This window comes from Lolium rigidum, chromosome 4 (assembly GCF_022539505.1).
Source record: "Lolium rigidum isolate FL_2022 chromosome 4, APGP_CSIRO_Lrig_0.1, whole genome shotgun sequence".
NCBI classification, from domain to species: Eukaryota; Viridiplantae; Streptophyta; class Magnoliopsida; order Poales; family Poaceae; genus Lolium; species Lolium rigidum.
Window position 1 is genome coordinate 136660800 of NC_061511.1, and position 18548 is coordinate 136679347.

The 18548-nt window shown below is 43.3% G+C and overlaps 1 protein-coding gene across 2 annotated transcripts; it reads right to left on the minus strand.

Annotated features, from left to right (window-relative positions):
• Positions 1-357: 357 nt before the first annotated feature.
• LOC124708421 (Bowman-Birk type bran trypsin inhibitor-like) lies at positions 358-1628 on the minus strand. Of its 2 annotated transcripts, none has more exons than XM_047240100.1 (3): positions 1445-1628; positions 1147-1368; positions 358-852 (listed from the first exon to the last, which is right to left on the minus strand). In XM_047240100.1, exons 1-3 carry the CDS (start codon positions 1548-1550, stop codon positions 617-619), a joined length of 564 nt encoding a protein of 187 aa, XP_047096056.1. In that variant the 5' UTR covers positions 1551-1628; the 3' UTR covers positions 358-616. The 2 variants fall into 2 exon arrangements, with proteins under 2 accessions (XP_047096056.1, XP_047096055.1); XM_047240099.1 differs by having other exon boundaries at positions 358-891; positions 1445-1624.
• Between the last annotated feature and the right edge of the window lie 16920 nt (positions 1629-18548).

Below are 18548 nucleotides of genomic sequence, written 5' to 3' on the forward strand. Positions count from 1 at the left end.
GGACTAAAACACTGCAGATCCACCTCGGGAGGGCGTAAATGTAGCAATTAATGATCGGTAAGTCGTGGGCAGGTGGCGTGCATGAGGAAGGAGGAGAGGGAATATTTCCAAATATGCATGTTTAGTGTCTACTTTTACGGTGTCTGGTCTGTGGAGGTTTTTTTCGACCCGTAAATCTCGCTTTTTTGGGCCTGCATCCGCATATTTGGGTACATTTGGGGTTTGCGGTGTCTGCTTGAGATGCTCTTAGACTGTGTGTGTTTCCACACACAAAACATACACCCAATCCAATCAGGCACTCAGTTCATCAATTTAGCTCTATTATCGAAAGAACAAATCGCAACAGCACACAAAAAAGACAAGAAATTGGTGATGCATTTTAAGTTTTTAACAGTACGCAGGCTTTTAAAATGCCCACTGTCTAGATTAGGTTAGAATCGTTACAGCTGGTACGTAATAGGCAAGAATATATATAGCGTGAGATAATCGATCCGTGATTACATACAATCTCGATCGGTAGAACGCGTTGCAGCAGGGCCATGACACCAACAAACCAATTTTTTTATTTATTGTTACACACACGAACAGGCTGAGGCCGCAGCAAGTAGCAAGCATGCTAGTAGCACGCGGCATCGGGGTCTCCCGTGTACCAGTCGTTGCAGACCTCGCCGCCATTGACTTCCTCGCAGCTCTTGCAGGCGCTGGCGCAATGCTTGACGGTGTCCTTGCAGCGGCAGGTTAGCGGCATCGGCGGCGGTGACCACTTGCAGAAGATCCTGACGCAGCATTTCCATGGCGGTCCCTCCTCCTCCTTTTCTTCTTCCTTTGCCTTCTCTACCAGCGTCTCCTCCACTGCGGGCATTGCCAGGTTATGATCAGCAGCAGCCGCAGCTGCAAGCGGGGAATACATATCAACGACAGGAATATGAACATGGATTTCGAACGAGATCTAGCTGAGCATTATTTTTAGATAATCGTAGATAGAAAGAATACTCGTAAGGACTAAGGAGTGCTATTGAAATCAACAAATATAGGCCTGCGTGCCATCGAATCCACACAATAATAGAAAAAAGAAAAGCGGACTAAAAGAGAACAACAAAAGAGAGATCAATGGAAATTTCGAAAAAAATCTTGCTAAAGATGGACCTTCGCTGTTGTCCTCCTCGGTACATCTGGGTCCCGGGTCGTAACCAGTGTACAGGTCTGCGCAGACGCTGAGTGAAGGGTTATCTTCGTCCTCCTCGCAGTACCTGCAGGCGTCGGCGCACTGCTCGACCTTGTCCTCGCACGAGAAGATAGGCGGGATCTTGGGGAGTTCTCTGAGATCGTCGCAGCACGTCCACGGCCTCGTCTTCGCCTCCTCGAGACCTGAACCGACCTGATCACTTTCTCGATCGCGCGCTAGCGCTAGCTGAGGTAGGCAGAAATTTTATGAAAGCTTCACCTTGGCCGTCGCTAGGGAGGCGAATAGTGGCGTCCACCTCGCCGGCAAAGCCAGCGGCGACGAGCGAAAGCGTCAGCAGGATCGCGGCGCCGATGCGTTTCTCCATGGCTGGTTATCGACCTCAATTTGCCTCTTCAGGTGCAGTTGAACTAGCCAGCTGCCGGTATATAAGTACCATGTGGTGGTGCCTCTTCACAAGAGCCTTCAGTCTCGTTATCTATACCAGCCGGTTTTTCTATTTTCTTGGATAGTGCATGAGTTAGCTAGGTGTCGGCATTCAATTTTCTTGTAACAGCGACAAGGTCGCTCTCCGTTTTTGCAGCTCCAGGGCATTGGGAGAATAGGCCTTTACTTGCAGAAATTCGAGCTCTCCTTCGTTTCACTCTAGCAGGATTACCCAGATCAGGAGGTGTGACAATGTTAAAGCAGATCATCTTGCTCATTTAGCTCTTCGAGTTTAAAACAGACAATTAATGGTCCGTTATTTAGCTTTAGTATAAGGTTCATGTCCAGCCATGGACATTCTCTCTATTTCTAGCATGAGCCCTTTCACGCTTATTTCTATATAATATGCACCTGAGCTAAATAAATATATGATATGTTCAAAAAACAATTATTGTAATAGATCAATATGCTAGTTTTCACTTATCAGACTAGCCCTTTCACGGGTTTAACCAATTTATGGTGTATGCTAGATATGCTTTTAGTAGTGTTATTTTGTGATCCAAATTCATATACTAAAGGGAGGCTAACTTCTGACGTATGCTAGATATGCTTTTAGTAGTGTTATTTTGTGATCCAAATTCATATACTAAAGGGAGGCTAACTTCTGACGAGCGGAGCGAGGCCCGTCGCCGGAGGCTTGGGCCGAAGCGTAGCGTAGTCAGAAGTTAGCCCATATGTCGTGCCCTACAGGGACGCCCGCGGGGTGCGGGGGCGGCAGCCCCCGCGGTACGGATCGTTGCCACCGCCTATTTATATTCCCTCGTAAGCCGCCGCTAGGGTTATCATCGCATCATTGTACACCCACGGCGTTTGTAAACACCACCGAAATAGTGAAGTTTTGTCGGCCGGCGCCCGTGGTTTTTTCCCTTGTGTGTTGCAAGGGTTTTCCACGTTAAAATCTCGTGTCCCCCGCAGGTGTTTTACTTTTTCGTTCTTCGTTTATTGTGCATCTCATTTATAACAAGTGGTATCGAGCCCGTGTTCTTTGGATCTAGGGTTTACGAGATGTCGTCACCGAAGTTCGATCTACCGCAGCTGGACTACACCACGAGATTTGCTTTGTGGCAAGTGAAGATGAGGGCGATTCTCGCCCAATCTTCAGATCCGGATGAAGCGATCGATGCTTTCGGCGAGAAAGCGAAGGATACCCGGACCGATGCGGAGAAGCGGAAAGACCGTAAGGCTTTATCGTTGATTCAACTCCATCTCGTCCAATAATATTCTGCAGGAAGTGCTGCAGAGAAAACCACCGCCGAGTTATGGGTCAAACTAGAGGAGATCTGTTTGTCCAAGGATCTCACGGGCAGATTGCACGTGAAGATGAAGCTGTTCTCGCATAAGTTGCAAGAGGGAGGTTCGGTAATGAATCACCTATCTTCCCGGAAAGAGATTGTTTCGATTTGCAGTCTATAGAAGTTAAGTATGAGGATGAGGATTTAGGTCTTCTTCTTTTATGCTCGCTGCCAAATTCTTTCAGCAATTTTCGTGACACCATATTATTGAGCCGCGACAAACTAACTCTCGCGGAAGTTTATGATGCTCTCCAACAAAAGGAGAAAATGAAATCTATGGTGCAGGCTGAAAGTTCGTCCTCCAAGGCGGAGGCGTTAGAGGTCCGTGGCAGGACCGAGCAGCGAGATAACTACTACCACAACAACGAGAGATAAGAGCAAGGGCGATAGAGGTCGCTCAAAGTCCAAAGGACGTGACAAGTTCTCGCAGGTATTGTAAGAAATCTAGCCACAATATTGATGATTGTTGGAAGCCGCGAGAACAAGGAGAAAAGGAACGGAACTTACCAACCGAAAAATAATGATGGTAATGGTAAGGCTGCCGTTGTCACCGGTAAAGGTGAGGCCGCTCGTTGTTACCGGTAGTGATAGTTCTGATGGAGATTGCTTAGCTGTTTTGGCTGCATGTGTTTCACGTGATGATGAATGGATTCTTGATACCGCATGTTCGTTTCATATTTGCCGTAACAAAGATTGGTTCAGTTCTTATGAGTCTCAGTGCAGAGTGGAGATTTTGTGCGTGTGGGGAATGACAACCAAGTGCAAGCATTGTTGGCATTGGTTCTGTTCGGATCAAGACCCATGATGGGATGACACGCACGTTGACAGGAGTGAAACACATACCCTCCATGGCGAGGAATTTGATCTCTTTGAGTACCCTTGATTGTGACGGGTACAAGTACAAAGGTGGGAACAAACTTTTGAAGGTATCATCAGGTTCTCTCATTATTATGATTGGTGATATGAATTCTGCGAAATTATATGTCCTTAGAGGTAGCACTTTGCCTCGGTATTGCTGCTGCCGTTAGTTCTCGATGAAACTAGTAAGACTAACCTTTGGCACAAGCGTCTTGGACATATGAGTGAGCTTGGCATGGCAGAATTGGCAAAGAGAGAGCTAATTGATGGCTGCGATTTAGGTAATCTTGAGTTCTCGTGAGCACCGCATCTTTGGTAAGCATAAAAGAGTAAAATTTAATGCTTCCGTTCATACCACCAAAGGCATTTTAGATTATGTACACGCTGATGTTTGGGGTCCGTCCCGTAGAACTTCTAATGGTGGTGCTAATTACATGCTTACAATTATTGATGATTACTCAAGAAAAGTGTGGCCATATTTCCCGAAACATAAATCCGATGTTTTTAATGCTTTTAAGAAGTGGAAAGTTATGGTAGAAACCCAAACTGAAAAGAAGGTTAAGATACTCCGTACCGACAATGGTATGGAATTTTGTTCAAACGAATTTGATGAGTTTTGCAGCAATGATGGGATGGTAAGACATCATACCATTCCGTACACCCCTCAACAGTAATGGCGTGGCCGAACGCATGAACAGGACCATTATTTCGAGGGCTCGCTGCATGTTGTCTAATGCAAAGATGCATAGAGGTTTTTGGGCTGAAGCAGCCTCCACCGCATGTTATCTCATCAACAGGTCACCTTCTGTTCCACTTGATAAGAAAACTCCAATTGAGGTATGGTCTCGGTTCGCCCGCTGATTATTCAGATTTGAGAGTTTTCGGTTGCACTCGCTTACGCTCATGTTGATAATGGAAAGTTGGAGCCAAGGGCCGTTAAGTGCATCTTCCTTGGTTATGGTTCAGGAGTTAAGGCATATAGATTATGGAATCCTGAAACTAAGAAAATTGTGTTGAGCAGGAATGTCGTTTTTAATGAGGCGGTTATGTTTAATGATAGTCCGTCTACTCGATATTTCGATGCTATTGATTCTCCCGATGTTTCGATGATGAGCAAGACATGAATTGGCGTGCAGGTGGAGCACGCAAAGGAGAATGAAAATGTGTTTCCTGAAACCAACAATGATGATAATGATGTTCCACCTTCACCACCTTTTGTTCAGCGACAAGGACGGTCTATTGCCGCTGACCGCCCTAAGAGAAATATTACACCTCCTACCCGATTAATTCAAGAATGTGATATTGTTGTTTATGCTTTGAGTTGTGCTCGAACAGGTGGAGCATGATATTGAACCAGCTACATATACCGAAGCCATTGCTTCGGTTGATAAAGAGAAGTGGGTAGGTGCGATGCAAGAAGAGATGCAATCGCTTGAGAAGAATGGCACATGGGATGTTGTGCACTTGCCTAAACAAAAGAAGGCTGTCCGCCGCAAGTGGATATTCAAAAGAAAGGAAGGTTTGTCTCCTAATGAGCCTCCACGGTTTAAGGCAAGGTTAGTAGCAAAAGGTTTCGACCAAATTCCAGGTGTTGATTATAATGATGTATTCTCCCCGGTTGTGAAGCATAGTTCTATTCGTGCTTTCTTTGGTATTGTTGCTATGCATGATCTTGAGCTTGAGCAGCTAGATGTAAAGATCGCTTTTCGCATGGTGAGTTGGAGGAGGATATATATATGGACCAACCTCGAAGGTTATGTTGTGCCTGGTAAGGAGGATCTTGTTTGCAAATTAAAGAGGTCCCTTTATGGTCTGAAACAGTCGCCACGACAGTGGTATAAAAGGTTTGATTCATTTATGCTTACACATGGTTTTGAGAGATCTCAGTATGATAGATGTGTGTATATCAAGTTTGTTAATGGATCACCTATTTATTTGCTGCTATATGTTGATGATATGTTGATTGCTGCCAAGAGCATGAAAGAGATCACTACTTTAAAGAATCAATTAAGTAGTGAGTTTGAGATGAAGGATCTTGGTCCCGCTAAGAAAATACTAGGCATGGAAATCAAAAGGGACGTAAAGTCTAGTTTGTTGTTTCTTAGTCGTGAAAAGTACATTGAGAAAGTTCTTCATCGTTTTAATATGCATGATGCAAAGTCGGTTACTACTCCTATTGCTTCTCATTTCAAGTTGTCAGCTTTGCAATGTCCTAGCTCTAAAGATGATATTGAGTACATGTCTCGAGTTCCCTATTCTAGTGCTCGTTGGTTCCTTGATGTATGCCATGGTTTGTTCACGTCCCGATCTATCATATGCTATGAGTTTGGTCAGTCGATACATGGCTAATCCCGGTAAAGAACATTGGAAAGCTGTTCGGTGGATTTTCAGGTACCTTCGCGGCACATCAAAAGCTTGCTTGAGGTTTGGCAGGATTGGTGAGGGGCTCGCCGGATATGTGGATTCAGATTATGCCGGCGATTTGGATCGTAGAAGGTCCCTCACAGGTTATGTGTTTACTCGTTGGTGGATGTGCTGTTAGCTGGAAGGCTACTTTGCAGGATGCTCGTTGCACAATCTACTACCGAGGCCGAGTACATGGCTATTGCCGAGGCAGGTAAAGAGGTCTGTTTGGCTGAAAGGGTTATATGCTGAGCTTTGTGGAGATAATTCTTGCATTAAGTTGTTCAGATGACAGTCAAAGTGCTATTTATCTTACTAAAGATCAGATGTTCCATGATAGGACAAAGCACATTGATATTAAGTACCACGCAATCGGAGATGTGGTTGCAAAAGGTAAAGTGAAGGTATGCAAGATTAGTACTCATGATAATCCTGCCGATATGATGACTAAGCCTGTCCTCGTGTCCAAGTTTGAGCTTTGCTCAAGCTTGGTTGGTATAACTCGTTTAGCCCAAGTGGCTATTGGCGCCAAGCAAGTGTTTTCTTTGTTGATTCAGGTGATTGTTGAAGTTCATGCTACAAGGAATTTGTCTCAAGGTGGAGTTTGTTATTTTGTGATCCAAATTCATATACTAAAGGGAGGCTAACTTCTGACGAGCGGAGCGAGGCCCGTCGCCGGAGGCTTGGGCCGAAGCGTAGCGTAGTCGAAGTTAGCCCATATGTCGTGCCCTACAGGGACGCCCGCGGGGGTGCGGGGGCGGCAGCCCCCGCGGTACTGGATCGTTGCCACCGCCTATTTATATTCCCCGTAAGCCGCCGCTAGGGTTATCATCGCATCATTGTACACCCACGGCGTTTGTAAACACCACCGAAATAGTGAAGTTTTGCTGGCTGGCGCCCGTGGTTTTTTCCCTTGTGTGTTGCAAGGGTTTTCCACGTTAAAATCTCGTGTCCCCTGCAGTGTTTTACTTTTTCGTTCTTCGTTTATTGTGCATCTCATTTATAACAAGTAGGTCCAGCAGGTGAGAGTCTTGAGGAGCATGTGAGGACGATGGAATAGTATTGGGGCAAAAAGGCACGTAGCTTACAAGCCCAAAAGCAATAAACAACTTTATGCCTATAATTTGACAAAGCCCAGTACATGAGAAGCTGAATTTATTGAGTCTTCTTCTTTTCTCAAAAAAAAAAAAATTGAGTCTTCTCCAATCTGGCCCACCTGTTTTATTGTGGGTAGCTCTAGCACTGGCGGGGAGGCAATACACTTGTTTTTTTTTTCGAGGAAATGGCAGTCTGCCATCCAATAAATTTTAGCTATCCCATTCACGTAGAAGGAATGAAAATTGTCCTCACATTCCACACCATGAAAATACAAATATCAACGGAAGGAGGGCAATCCAACCTAGCTTTTCCTTGTTTTAATTATCTTCATACTAGAAAATGCACATTCAACACTTGCCGTAGATATCGGAAGAGTAATAAACAAACAGAGCAGCCTATCAATTAGATTGTAGATAGTATGTCTTCATATCTCCACAAGGCATCCACATAGATCAATTAATGTTGATATCTTTTTTAACTCTTCATGTTTAGAAGCATCTACAACAAAATGGTTTAGTTGTTCTTGTAGTAATGCATAAATCTTCGGGGTAATACTTTTTCACCATCTCACACATATCACTAGTTTTGAATCCTTTGAATTTGTTTCTAGCAATCAAGGTGGATCCAGCAGATAGAAGATCCATTAGCTTCTCACTGAACCTCCAATTTAACTCAAATAGTTGAGTGTCCAGTATTGCACGGAAAATTTCCACTCAGAAGTAATTCTCCTTTGTGAGCTGGTGAGGCTGATGACGGGCACGACCTCCACGCAGGATGTATGGGTATGTTTGGTTTAAAGCCAACGTCGGCCTTACCAAAATATTGGCAAGTACATCATATCCAGCCGTTGTTTAGTTCGTTGCCGGAAATTTGGCTAGCCCAGCCCAGTCGCCCTGTTGCAGTGTATTTTTTCGCCAACCGTTGGTGAGTTGCAGCGGAGGAATGGTTCGCCAATTTTTTGGTCATGCCAATGAGTTGGTCAGGCTGTTATGGGCATAAACCAAACGCACCCTATGTGTCCTCAAAGTTAGGAATGTCAATGAAGTGGTTTACACAAAATTCAATAACCTTGTCAACAAATTCTCGATAGCCATCATCTGATCTGATCTGATCTGATCTGCTGACGACACTCTTTTGTCGAGGACAATAAACGTAAAACATTACCTTACCTTCTTACTTCCTCTAGATATCTTGGCGAAACATTTCGGTTATCTCAAATATTTCCTTCATCAAACATAAGATAAATATGAACTCAAAGTATCACAAGTAACCAAAAAAAGTATCCGCATCAGCACATCACGAATAGTTCCAAGTGATCCATCGACAATCATATCTTGGATAATAGAATAAACAACACCGAACATCTTCATAAGGTTATGAACTGCACCAAAATAAGAGATAATTCTTAGGGTACCCTGGTACTCCAAAACAATGCGCCGGAGTACCATGCCGATCTGGCCGTCCCTGTTGGAGGGCAAGTCTGTAATTTTTTTATCTTAGAGTGCCAAAAGTGTATTTTGCACTTTTACCGTCATTTTGCACTTCGCCCCTCTACCCGATAGAGGCCAGGAACAGGAGCATCCCGATTCCGATTGATTGTGATAGATCAGCGGCGCATCCTTTGCGATAGACTGGTGGCACGTCCTCCTTGCTGCTTGGAGCTGTCGCAGGAGCCCTAATAAGAACCCCACCTTCTGTCTCCTGGTCTCTTAAGTGCACGGTGGATCTGATTTTCCCCTTGACCCATCTTAATGCTAGCATTAGATATTCTATTTTCTAGTTCAACTACTTGGGCATGATGAAGCTCATGATGGCGCTTCGTAGATGAATCAACAATGTTTTTGACAAAGATCAATTTCTGAAATAACAGAGAAATAGTGACCACTTATTTGGATGCATCAACTAGAGCAAGTTGCAAACGATGGGCATAGCAAGTTGCAATTCTTCATCCCTTCAAATTGACCCGTATAGTCGAACCATTGCTGTTGGTATTTGTAAAATTGAAAATAATTTAAGTGAACAATCCAATCCATGCTATCAAATTGATAAAACCCTAACTAGGGACTGTTGGGTAGCGAGGCAGAAAACAAAAATTCTAACTATAAGAAAATCCTAATGCACCAAAGATCTATCAATGTAGTAATGCAATAACAGATGTGATATCGGAAACGTACACTCAGATGTGATATCGGAAACGTACACTCGTAGACCGATAGCGGTTAACGTCCGCTAGAATGTGGACGATGTAGTCGAACAGGCGACGTCAACCTCAGGGTCGTGAAGAAGTCCTCTCCCCGACATCAAGTACCTCAAGTGCATCACCACGTAGTTTCGTACATGTACGATGCTTAACGACGCTCCTGGCTTCGTTCCAGCGAAGTTGCGGAAGTACATCTTCTAGATCCGGATCCCAATAACGCTCACACGTACCAGGTGAAGTTGTTCCCGCCCTGCGCAGTTCTTTGGGGAACCGTGCAAAGTCAGAAACTAGAAACAGGAAATACCCTAACTTATTTTGTATTTATTTGACCCCAATTAGCATCTATATGTAAGGGCAAGGGGTACTAGGTTTCATAAGGGGGAAGGTGGGACAAAAAAAGTAGGCAACCAGTGGACGGGCCGACCGGCCGAGCCAAGCTCGTGCGGGTGCCCTCTCCCTTGTCTATTCGGCCACCAAGGGTGGGCCGGCTCCCCTATTTTCCCCTTTCCCTTTTCCTTTCTTTTACTTAGCCCCTCCCGGGACCTAATAAAATAAGGACGTCTATTTCATTAAAATAAAAATCATATTTTTATTTCATTAAATATATTTCAATATATTGATTCATCCAATCAAATATTAAACATATCCTTAATTACCAATTAGTCTGAGGCACCTCCCGAACTATTCCGAACCTCTTTCGGAACTCAGTGAAATCCCATTCCAGATATTTTTCTCAATTGCAAAAGTATCTGTATTTTCGTTGAACCCTTAAGTGTGTTACCCTACGGTTCGGGAAAAAACATAGCTATGATTGGCGACTAGGTCACCGACCATATTGTCACCATGGGGTCTGGAGAACCATTGCGATCACTATGAAATCCACGAAGATATGATCATCGTTTGTACCTAGAAAATAATCTTTTTTTTGAACAAGCCTAGAAAATAATCTTACTCCTTTGTTCATTCGATACTTGCACTTGTCCGAGATATGATCATTGGTATCTCGATAACTGGTTCGATCTCATTACCAAAAAGGCTAATTCACTCGTTTACATGCGATTATATCCCCGTGACCTAGTCATTAGCTGCTCAACTTTCATGGATATAATCTCACCGAGTGAGCCCTTATAAAGTATCTTCCCGTCACGCAGACGGAACAAATCCCGCTCTTGATAATGTAGGCCTCAACCATTCTATCGGTATACCTAGCTGAGACTTTATGACCACCCTATCCCAGTGTGGCGATTGAAACAACTAAGACAACCTCAGGAGATGGTGATTAATCCGATCTCTTAGTCTATGGATTAAATTACTATGCATTCGTTATAAATATCGTAACATTGAACTCCATATGGTATGTGACGAGGGGGCTTCTCAGGAATTCCCACCATGGGGGGCTTAGGGTTGACGGAATCCTGCAGGTTAGCACGAGACAACGGATACCAAATGAACACAAGGCGAGATTCACCCAGGTTCGGAGCCATCGATGAGGTAAACCCTTACTCCTGCTTGTCCGATCTTAATTATTGGTGTTACAATGGGGCAGCCGATAGACTGCGTGGTGGTGATCTCACCGAGAGGTGAGGTTTCTAGGGTTTGGTGTATGCGGGATTTTGTAAGTTGTGATCCGGCAGACCCTGTCCTGGCCTTTATATAGAAGGCCAGGTCGCGAGAGTCCTGCACGAATTCGACTAGATTACAACAAGATCTAATCTATCTTTAACTTATGTGACGTCTCTTGCCTTGTCCATCAAGAATCCGCCTCCTTCCTTCTTTCCACCGCTGGAACCGACGTATTGGTCCATCTTGAGCTGCAATGATCCTCGTGGGCCCCCTATTGGACTACAGAGGTAGCCTAATGTCAGGTACCTGAAGGGTAATGCACACATCAGTATGATCGTGTGACAATACTTATGTTGCGGGTATGTCCACCATATCATCCATCTAATGATATGACCTCATTGTCAATGACATGTGTGTCTATGATCGGGAAAACATCGACCAACTATCGAACTCAATGAACCAGTTATGCACTTGCGTGCTAATTAGGCACAACTAGTTGTTTACAATACCACACGTGTATTAGTGTTTTCCTCATAATACAGTTATATTATGGCATAAAACTAATTATGAACATTTGGACATATAATATATGCATTATTATTTGTCTCTAGAGCACTATCTCCAATAGGGACTAGCACTGGGGGATTTTGGAAAGAAAAGTTACTTGGATTGAGAAATTTGGGACGAGTACGGCTCGAATTGGTGTTAGTTGATGCACCTCCGAGCAGCACCGCCGGCAGGTACCACGTACGATTGTGGATGGGCGCTGCGGCGACCTCTGGCTACGGACGGCTGCGGCACCGCTAGTGTTTGATGGTGCTTCAGGTACGACGCCAAACAATCTTGGTGGCGGTTGTGGAAGCAGTTGGGAAACCCAAGAGGAAGGTGTGATGAGCACAGCAACAAGTTTTCCCTCAGTAAGAAACCAAGGTTTAATCGACCAGTAGGAGAAAGGTGTGACTTCTGAAGGTGTTGCTAGCTAACTAGTGGCAGAGCGCACTACCGGCGTCAGCAACAACGCGGAACCTGCACACAACACATCCAAAATACTTTGTCCCAACTTGCAGTGAGGTTGACAATCTCACCGATTTTGCTGAACACAAAGGATTAAATGTATCGAGTGGAAGGAGATGTTTGCGGTAATTAAAGAGAATAGTGCTTGCGGAAAGTAAACAGAACATGATTGCAGTGGTTGAATTTATCAGTGTAAAGCAAAAGGCCGGGGGTCCACAGTTCACTAGTGGTGTCTCTCCATAAAGTTAATAGCATGTTGGGTGATGGCGTGTATTTCACACGTTCGTTGGGCAACCCCAAGAGGAAGGTATGATGCGCACAGCAGCAAGTTTTCCCTCAGAAAGAAACCAAGGTTTATCGAACCAGGAGGAGCCAAGAAGCACGTTGAAGGTTGATGGCGGCGGGATGTAGTGCGGCGCAACACCGGAGATTCCGGCGCCAACGTGGAACCTGCACAACACAACCAAACTACTTTGCCCCAACGAAACAGTGAGGTTGTCGGTCTCACCGGCTTGCTGTAACAAAGGATTAACCGTATTGTGTGGAAGATGATTGTTTGCAGAGAAAACGATAAAACAAGTATTGCGATGGATTGTATTTCGAGTAAAGAGAATTGGACCGGGGTCCACGAGTTCACTAGAGGTGTCTCTCCCATAAGACGAACGAGCATGTTGGGTGAACAAATTACGGTTGGGCAATTGACAAATAAAGAGAGCATGACAATGCACATACATATCATGATGAGTATAGTGAGATTTAATTGGGCATTACGACAAAGTACATAGACCGCCATCCAACCGCATCTATGCCTAAAAAGTCCACCTTCGAGGTTATCATCCGAACCCCCTCCGGTATTAAGTTGCAAAACAACGAGACAATTGCATTAAGTATGGTGCGTAATGTAATCAACAACTACATCCTTAGACATAGCATCAATGTTTTATCCCTAGTGGCAACGAGCACAACACAACCTTAGAACTTTCTGTCACTTGTCCCGGTGTCAATGCGAGGCATGAACCCACTATCGAGCATAAGTACTCTCTCTTGGAGTTAAAAGCATCTACTTGGCCGGAGCATCTACTAATAACGGAGAGCATGCAAGATCATAAACAACACATAAGCATAACTTTGATAATCAACATAACAAGTATTCTCTATTCATCGGATCCCAACAAACGCAACATATAGAATTACATATAGATGATCTTGATCATGATAGGCAGCTCACAAGATCCGACAATGATAGCACAATGGGGAGAAGACAACCATCTAGCTACTGCTATGGACCCATAGTCCAGGGGTAGACTACTCACTCATCACTCCGGAGGCGACCATGGCGGTGTAGAGTCCTCCGGGAGATGATTCCCCTCTCCCGGCGAGGGTGCCGGAGGCGATCTCCAGGATCCCCGAGATGGGATCGGCGGCGACGGCGTCTCAGTAATGTTTTCCGTATCGTGGCTCTCGGTACTGGGGGTTTCGTCACGGAGGCTATTTGTAGGCGGAAGGGCAGGTCAAGAGGCGGCACAGGGGGCCCAAACCACAGGCCGGCGCGGCCAGGGGTGGGGCCGCGCCGCCCTAGGGTTTGGCCACCCTGTGGCCCCTCTTCGTCTCTCCTTCGGACTTCGGAAGCTTCGTGAGAAAATAGGCCTCTGGGCTTTTATTTCGTCCAATTCCGAGAATATTTCTTTACTAGGATTTCTGAAACCAAAAACAGCGAGAAAACGAGCAAGCGGCACTTCGGCATCTTGTTAATAGGTTAGTTCCGAGAAAATGCACGAATATGACATAAAGTGTGCATAAAACATGTAGATAACATCAATAATGTGGCATGGAACACAAGAAATTATCGATACGTTGGAGACGTATCAGCATCCCCAAGCTTAGTTACTGCTCGTCCCGAGCGAGTAAAACGATAACAAAGATAATTTCTGGAGTGACATGCCATCATAAACTTGATCATACTATTTGTAAAGCATATGTAGAGAATGCAGCGATCAAAACAATGGTGATGACATGAGTAAACAAGTGAATCATAAAGCAAAGACTTTTCATGAATAGCATTTCAAGACAAGCATCAATAAGTCCTGCATAAGAGTTAACTCATAAAGCAATAATTCAAAGTAAAGGTATTGAAGCAACACAAAAGAAGATTAAGTTTCAGCGGTTGCTTTCAACTTGTAACATGTATATCTCATGGATATTGTCAACATAGAGTAATATAATAAGTGCAATAAGCAAGTATGTAAGAATCAATGCACAGTTCACACAAGTGTTTGCTTTTTGAGGTGGAGAGAAATAGGTGAACTGACTCAACATAAAAGTAAAGAGAATGGTCCTCATAGAGGAAAAGCATCGATTGCTATATTTGTGCTAGAGCTTTGATTTTGAAAACATGAAACAATTTTGTCAACGGTAGTAATAAAGCATATGCATCATGTAAATTATATCTTATAAGTTGCAAGCCTCATGCATAGTGTACTAATAGTGCTCGCACCTTGTCCTAATTAGCTTGGACTACCTGGATTATCACCGCAATACATATGCTTTAACCAAGTATCACAAAGGGGTACCTCTATGCCGCCTGTACAAAGGTCTAAGGAGAAAGCTCGCATTTGGATTTCTCGCTTTTGATTATTCTCAACTTAGACATCCATACCGGGACAACATAGACAACGAGATAATGGACTCCTCTTTTAATGCTTTAAGCATTCAACAATAATTAATTCTTTTCTCATTAGAGATTTGAGGATGTTTGTCCAAAACTGAAACTTCCACCATGGAACATGGCTTTAGTTAGCGGCCCAATGTTCTTCTCTCACAATATGCATGCTCAAACCATTCAACTCAGTGTAGATCGCCCTTACTTCCGACAAGACGAACATGCATAGCAACTCACATGAAATTCAACAATGAGTTGATGACGTTCCCCGATAAACATGGTTATCGCACAACAAGCAACTTAATAAGAGATAAAGTGCATAATTACATATTCAATACCACAATAGTTTTTAAGCTATTTGTCCCATGAGCTATATATTGCAAAGGTGAATGATGGAATTTTAAAGGTAGCACTCAAGCAATTTACTTTGGAATGGCTAGAAAATACCATGTAGTAGGTAGGTATGGTGGACACAAATGGCATAGTGGTTGGCTCAAGTATTTTGGATGCATGAGAAGTATTCCCTCTCGATACAAGGTTTAGGCTAGCAAGGTTATTTGAGGCAAACACAAGGATGAACTAGTACAGCAAAACTCACATAAAAGACATATTGAAAGCATTATAATACTCTATACCGTCTTCCTTGTTGTTCAAACTCAAAACTAGAAATTATCTAGACCTTAGAGAAACCAAATATGCAAACCAAATTTTAGCATGCTCTATGTATTTCTTCATTAATGGGTGCAAAGCATATGATGCAAGAGCTTAAACATGAGCACAACAATTGCCAAGTATCACATTACCCAAAACATTTATAGCAATTACTACATGTATCATTTTCCAATTCCAACCATATAACAATTTAACGAAGGAGAAACTTCGCCATGAATACTATGAGTAGAAACCAAGGACATATTTGTCCATAAGCTACAGCGGAGTGTGTATCTCTCCCATAAAGTGAATGCTAGGATCCATTTTATTCAAACAAAACAAAAACAAAAACAAAACGACGCTCCAAGAAAAAGCACATAAGATGTGGCCGAATAAAAATGTAGTTTCGGGGAGGAACCCGATAATTTGTTGATGAAGAAGGGGATGCCTTGGGCATCCCCAAGCTTAGACGCTTGAGTCTTCTTGATATATGCAGGGGTGAACCACCGGGTGCATCCCCAAGCTTAGAGCTTTCACTCTCCTTGATCATGTTGCATCATACTCCTCTCTTGATCCTTGAAAACTTCCTCCACACCAAACTCGAAACAACTCATTAGAGGGTTAGTGCACAATATAAATTGACATATTCAGAGGTGACACACTCATTCTTAACACTTCTGGACATTGCATAATGCTACTGGACATTAGTGGATCAAAGAAATTCATCCAACATAGCGAAAGAGGCAATGCGAAATAAAAGGCAGAATCTGTCAAAACAGAACAGTTCGTATTGACGAATTTTAAAATGGCACCAGACTTGCTCAAATGAAAATGCTCAAATTGAATGAAAGTTGCGTACATATCTGAGGATCATGCACGTAAATTGGCATAATTTTCTGAGCTTCCTGCAGGGCAGTGGGCTCAGATTCGTGACAGCAAAGAAATCTGGAACTGCGCAGTAATCCAAATCTAGTACTTACTTTTCTATCAACGGCTTAACTTGGCACAACAAAACTCAAAACTAAGATAAGGAGAGGTTGCTACAGTAGTAAACAACTTCCAAGACACAAAATAAAAACAAAGTACTGTAGGTAAAAACATGGGTTGTCTCCCATAAGCGCTTTTCTTTAACGCCTTTCAGCTAGGCGCGAAAGTGTGTATCAAGTATTATCAAAGGGTGGTACTTCTACAGCGGGGTGTGGGCTCTTCTCAACCAGGCATATTATATTAGATACATAAGTTTTAGCATCTCCCTTTTCATTAGTCTTAGGCGTGCTACTCTCATCAAACAAATTTTCAGGAACAAGCCAAGCATAGTTATTTTCTAGTGCATCATTCATAGCTAGGAGCTTGCATGGTATTGGTGCTTTGATCTCCCCTCCATCATCAATATTATTAGTGTATCTTATTCTATCCATATCCATCTTTTCAAGGAGACTAACAAAATTAGTAGGAGAACCAAGCATATTAAATTTAGCAAAGACCTTTCTAGCTTCTCTTGCTAGACCACCAAATTCTCTAAGAAGGGTTTCTAAAACAAAATCTTTCTTTTCCCCTTCTTCCATATCACCAAGTGTGAAAAACATATGTTGGATTATAGGATTGAGATTAACAAATTTGGTTTCCAACAAGCGAACTAAATGCGCGGCAGCAATTTCATAAGTAGGCGCAAGGTCTACCAAGTGTCTATCCTCAAAATTATCAATAGTACTAACATGGTTGAAGAATTCTTCTATATTATTTCTCCCAACTATAGACCCACGTCCTACCGGTATGTCTTTTGTGGTAAAATTAAAAGGAAACATGATGAAATAAGTAAAGTAAATGCAAGTAACTAATTTTTTTGTGTTTTTGATATAGCAAACAAGATAGCAAATAAAGTAAAACTAGCAACTAATTTTTTTGTATTTTGATTTAGTGCAGCAAACAAAGTAGTAAATAAAATAAAGCAAGACAAAAACAAAGTAAAGAGATTGAGAAGTGGAGACTCCCCTTGCAGCGTGTCTTGATCTCCCGGCAACGGCGCCGGAAAAAGAGCTTGATGGCGTGTATTTCACACGTTCGTTGGGCAACCCCAAGAGGAAGGTATGATGCGCACGGCAGCAAGTTTTCCCTCGAAAGAAACCAAGGTTTATCGAACCAGGAGGAGCCAAGAAGCACGTTGAAGGTTGATGGCGGCGGGATGTAGTGCGGCGCAACACCGGAGATTCCGGCGCCAACGTGGAACCTGCACAACACAACCAAACTACTTTGCCCCAACGAAACAGGTGAGGTTGTCGGTCTCACCGGCTTGCTTTGTAACAAAGGATTAACCGTATTGTGTGGAAGATGATTGTTTGCGGAGAAAACAATAAAACAAGTATTGCGATGAGATTGTATTTCGAGTAAAGAGAATTGGACCGGGGTCCACAGTTCACTAGAGGTGTCTCTCCCATAAGACGAACAGCATGTTGGGTGAACAAATTACGGTTGGGCAATTGACAAATAAAGAGAGCATGACAATGCACATACATATCATGATGAGTATAGTGAGATTTAATTGGGCATTACGACAAAGTACATAGACCGCCATCCAACTGCATCTATGCCTAAAAAGTCCACCTTCAGGTTATCATCCGAACCCCCTCAAGTATTAAGTTGCAAAACAACAGACAATTGCATTAAGTATGGTGCGTAATGTAATCAACAACTACATCCTTAGACATAGCATCAATGTTTTATCCCTAGTGGCAACAGCACAACACAACCTTAGAACTTTCTGTCACTGTCCTAGGTGTCAATGCAGGCATGAACCCACTATCGAGCATAAGTACTCTCTCTTGGAGTTAAAAGCATCTACTTGGCCAGAGCATCTACTAATAACGGAGAGCATGCAAGATCATAAACAACACATAAGCATAACTTTGATAATCAACATAACAAGTATTCTCTATTCATCGGATCCCAACAAACGCAACATATAGAATTACATATAGATGATCTTGATCATGATAGGCAGCTCACAAGATCCGACAATGATAGCACAATGGGGAGAAGACAACCATCTAGCTACTGCTATGGACCCATAGTCCAGGGGTAGACTACTCACTCATCACTCCGGAGGCGACCATGGCGGTGTAGAGTCCTCCGGGAGATGATTCC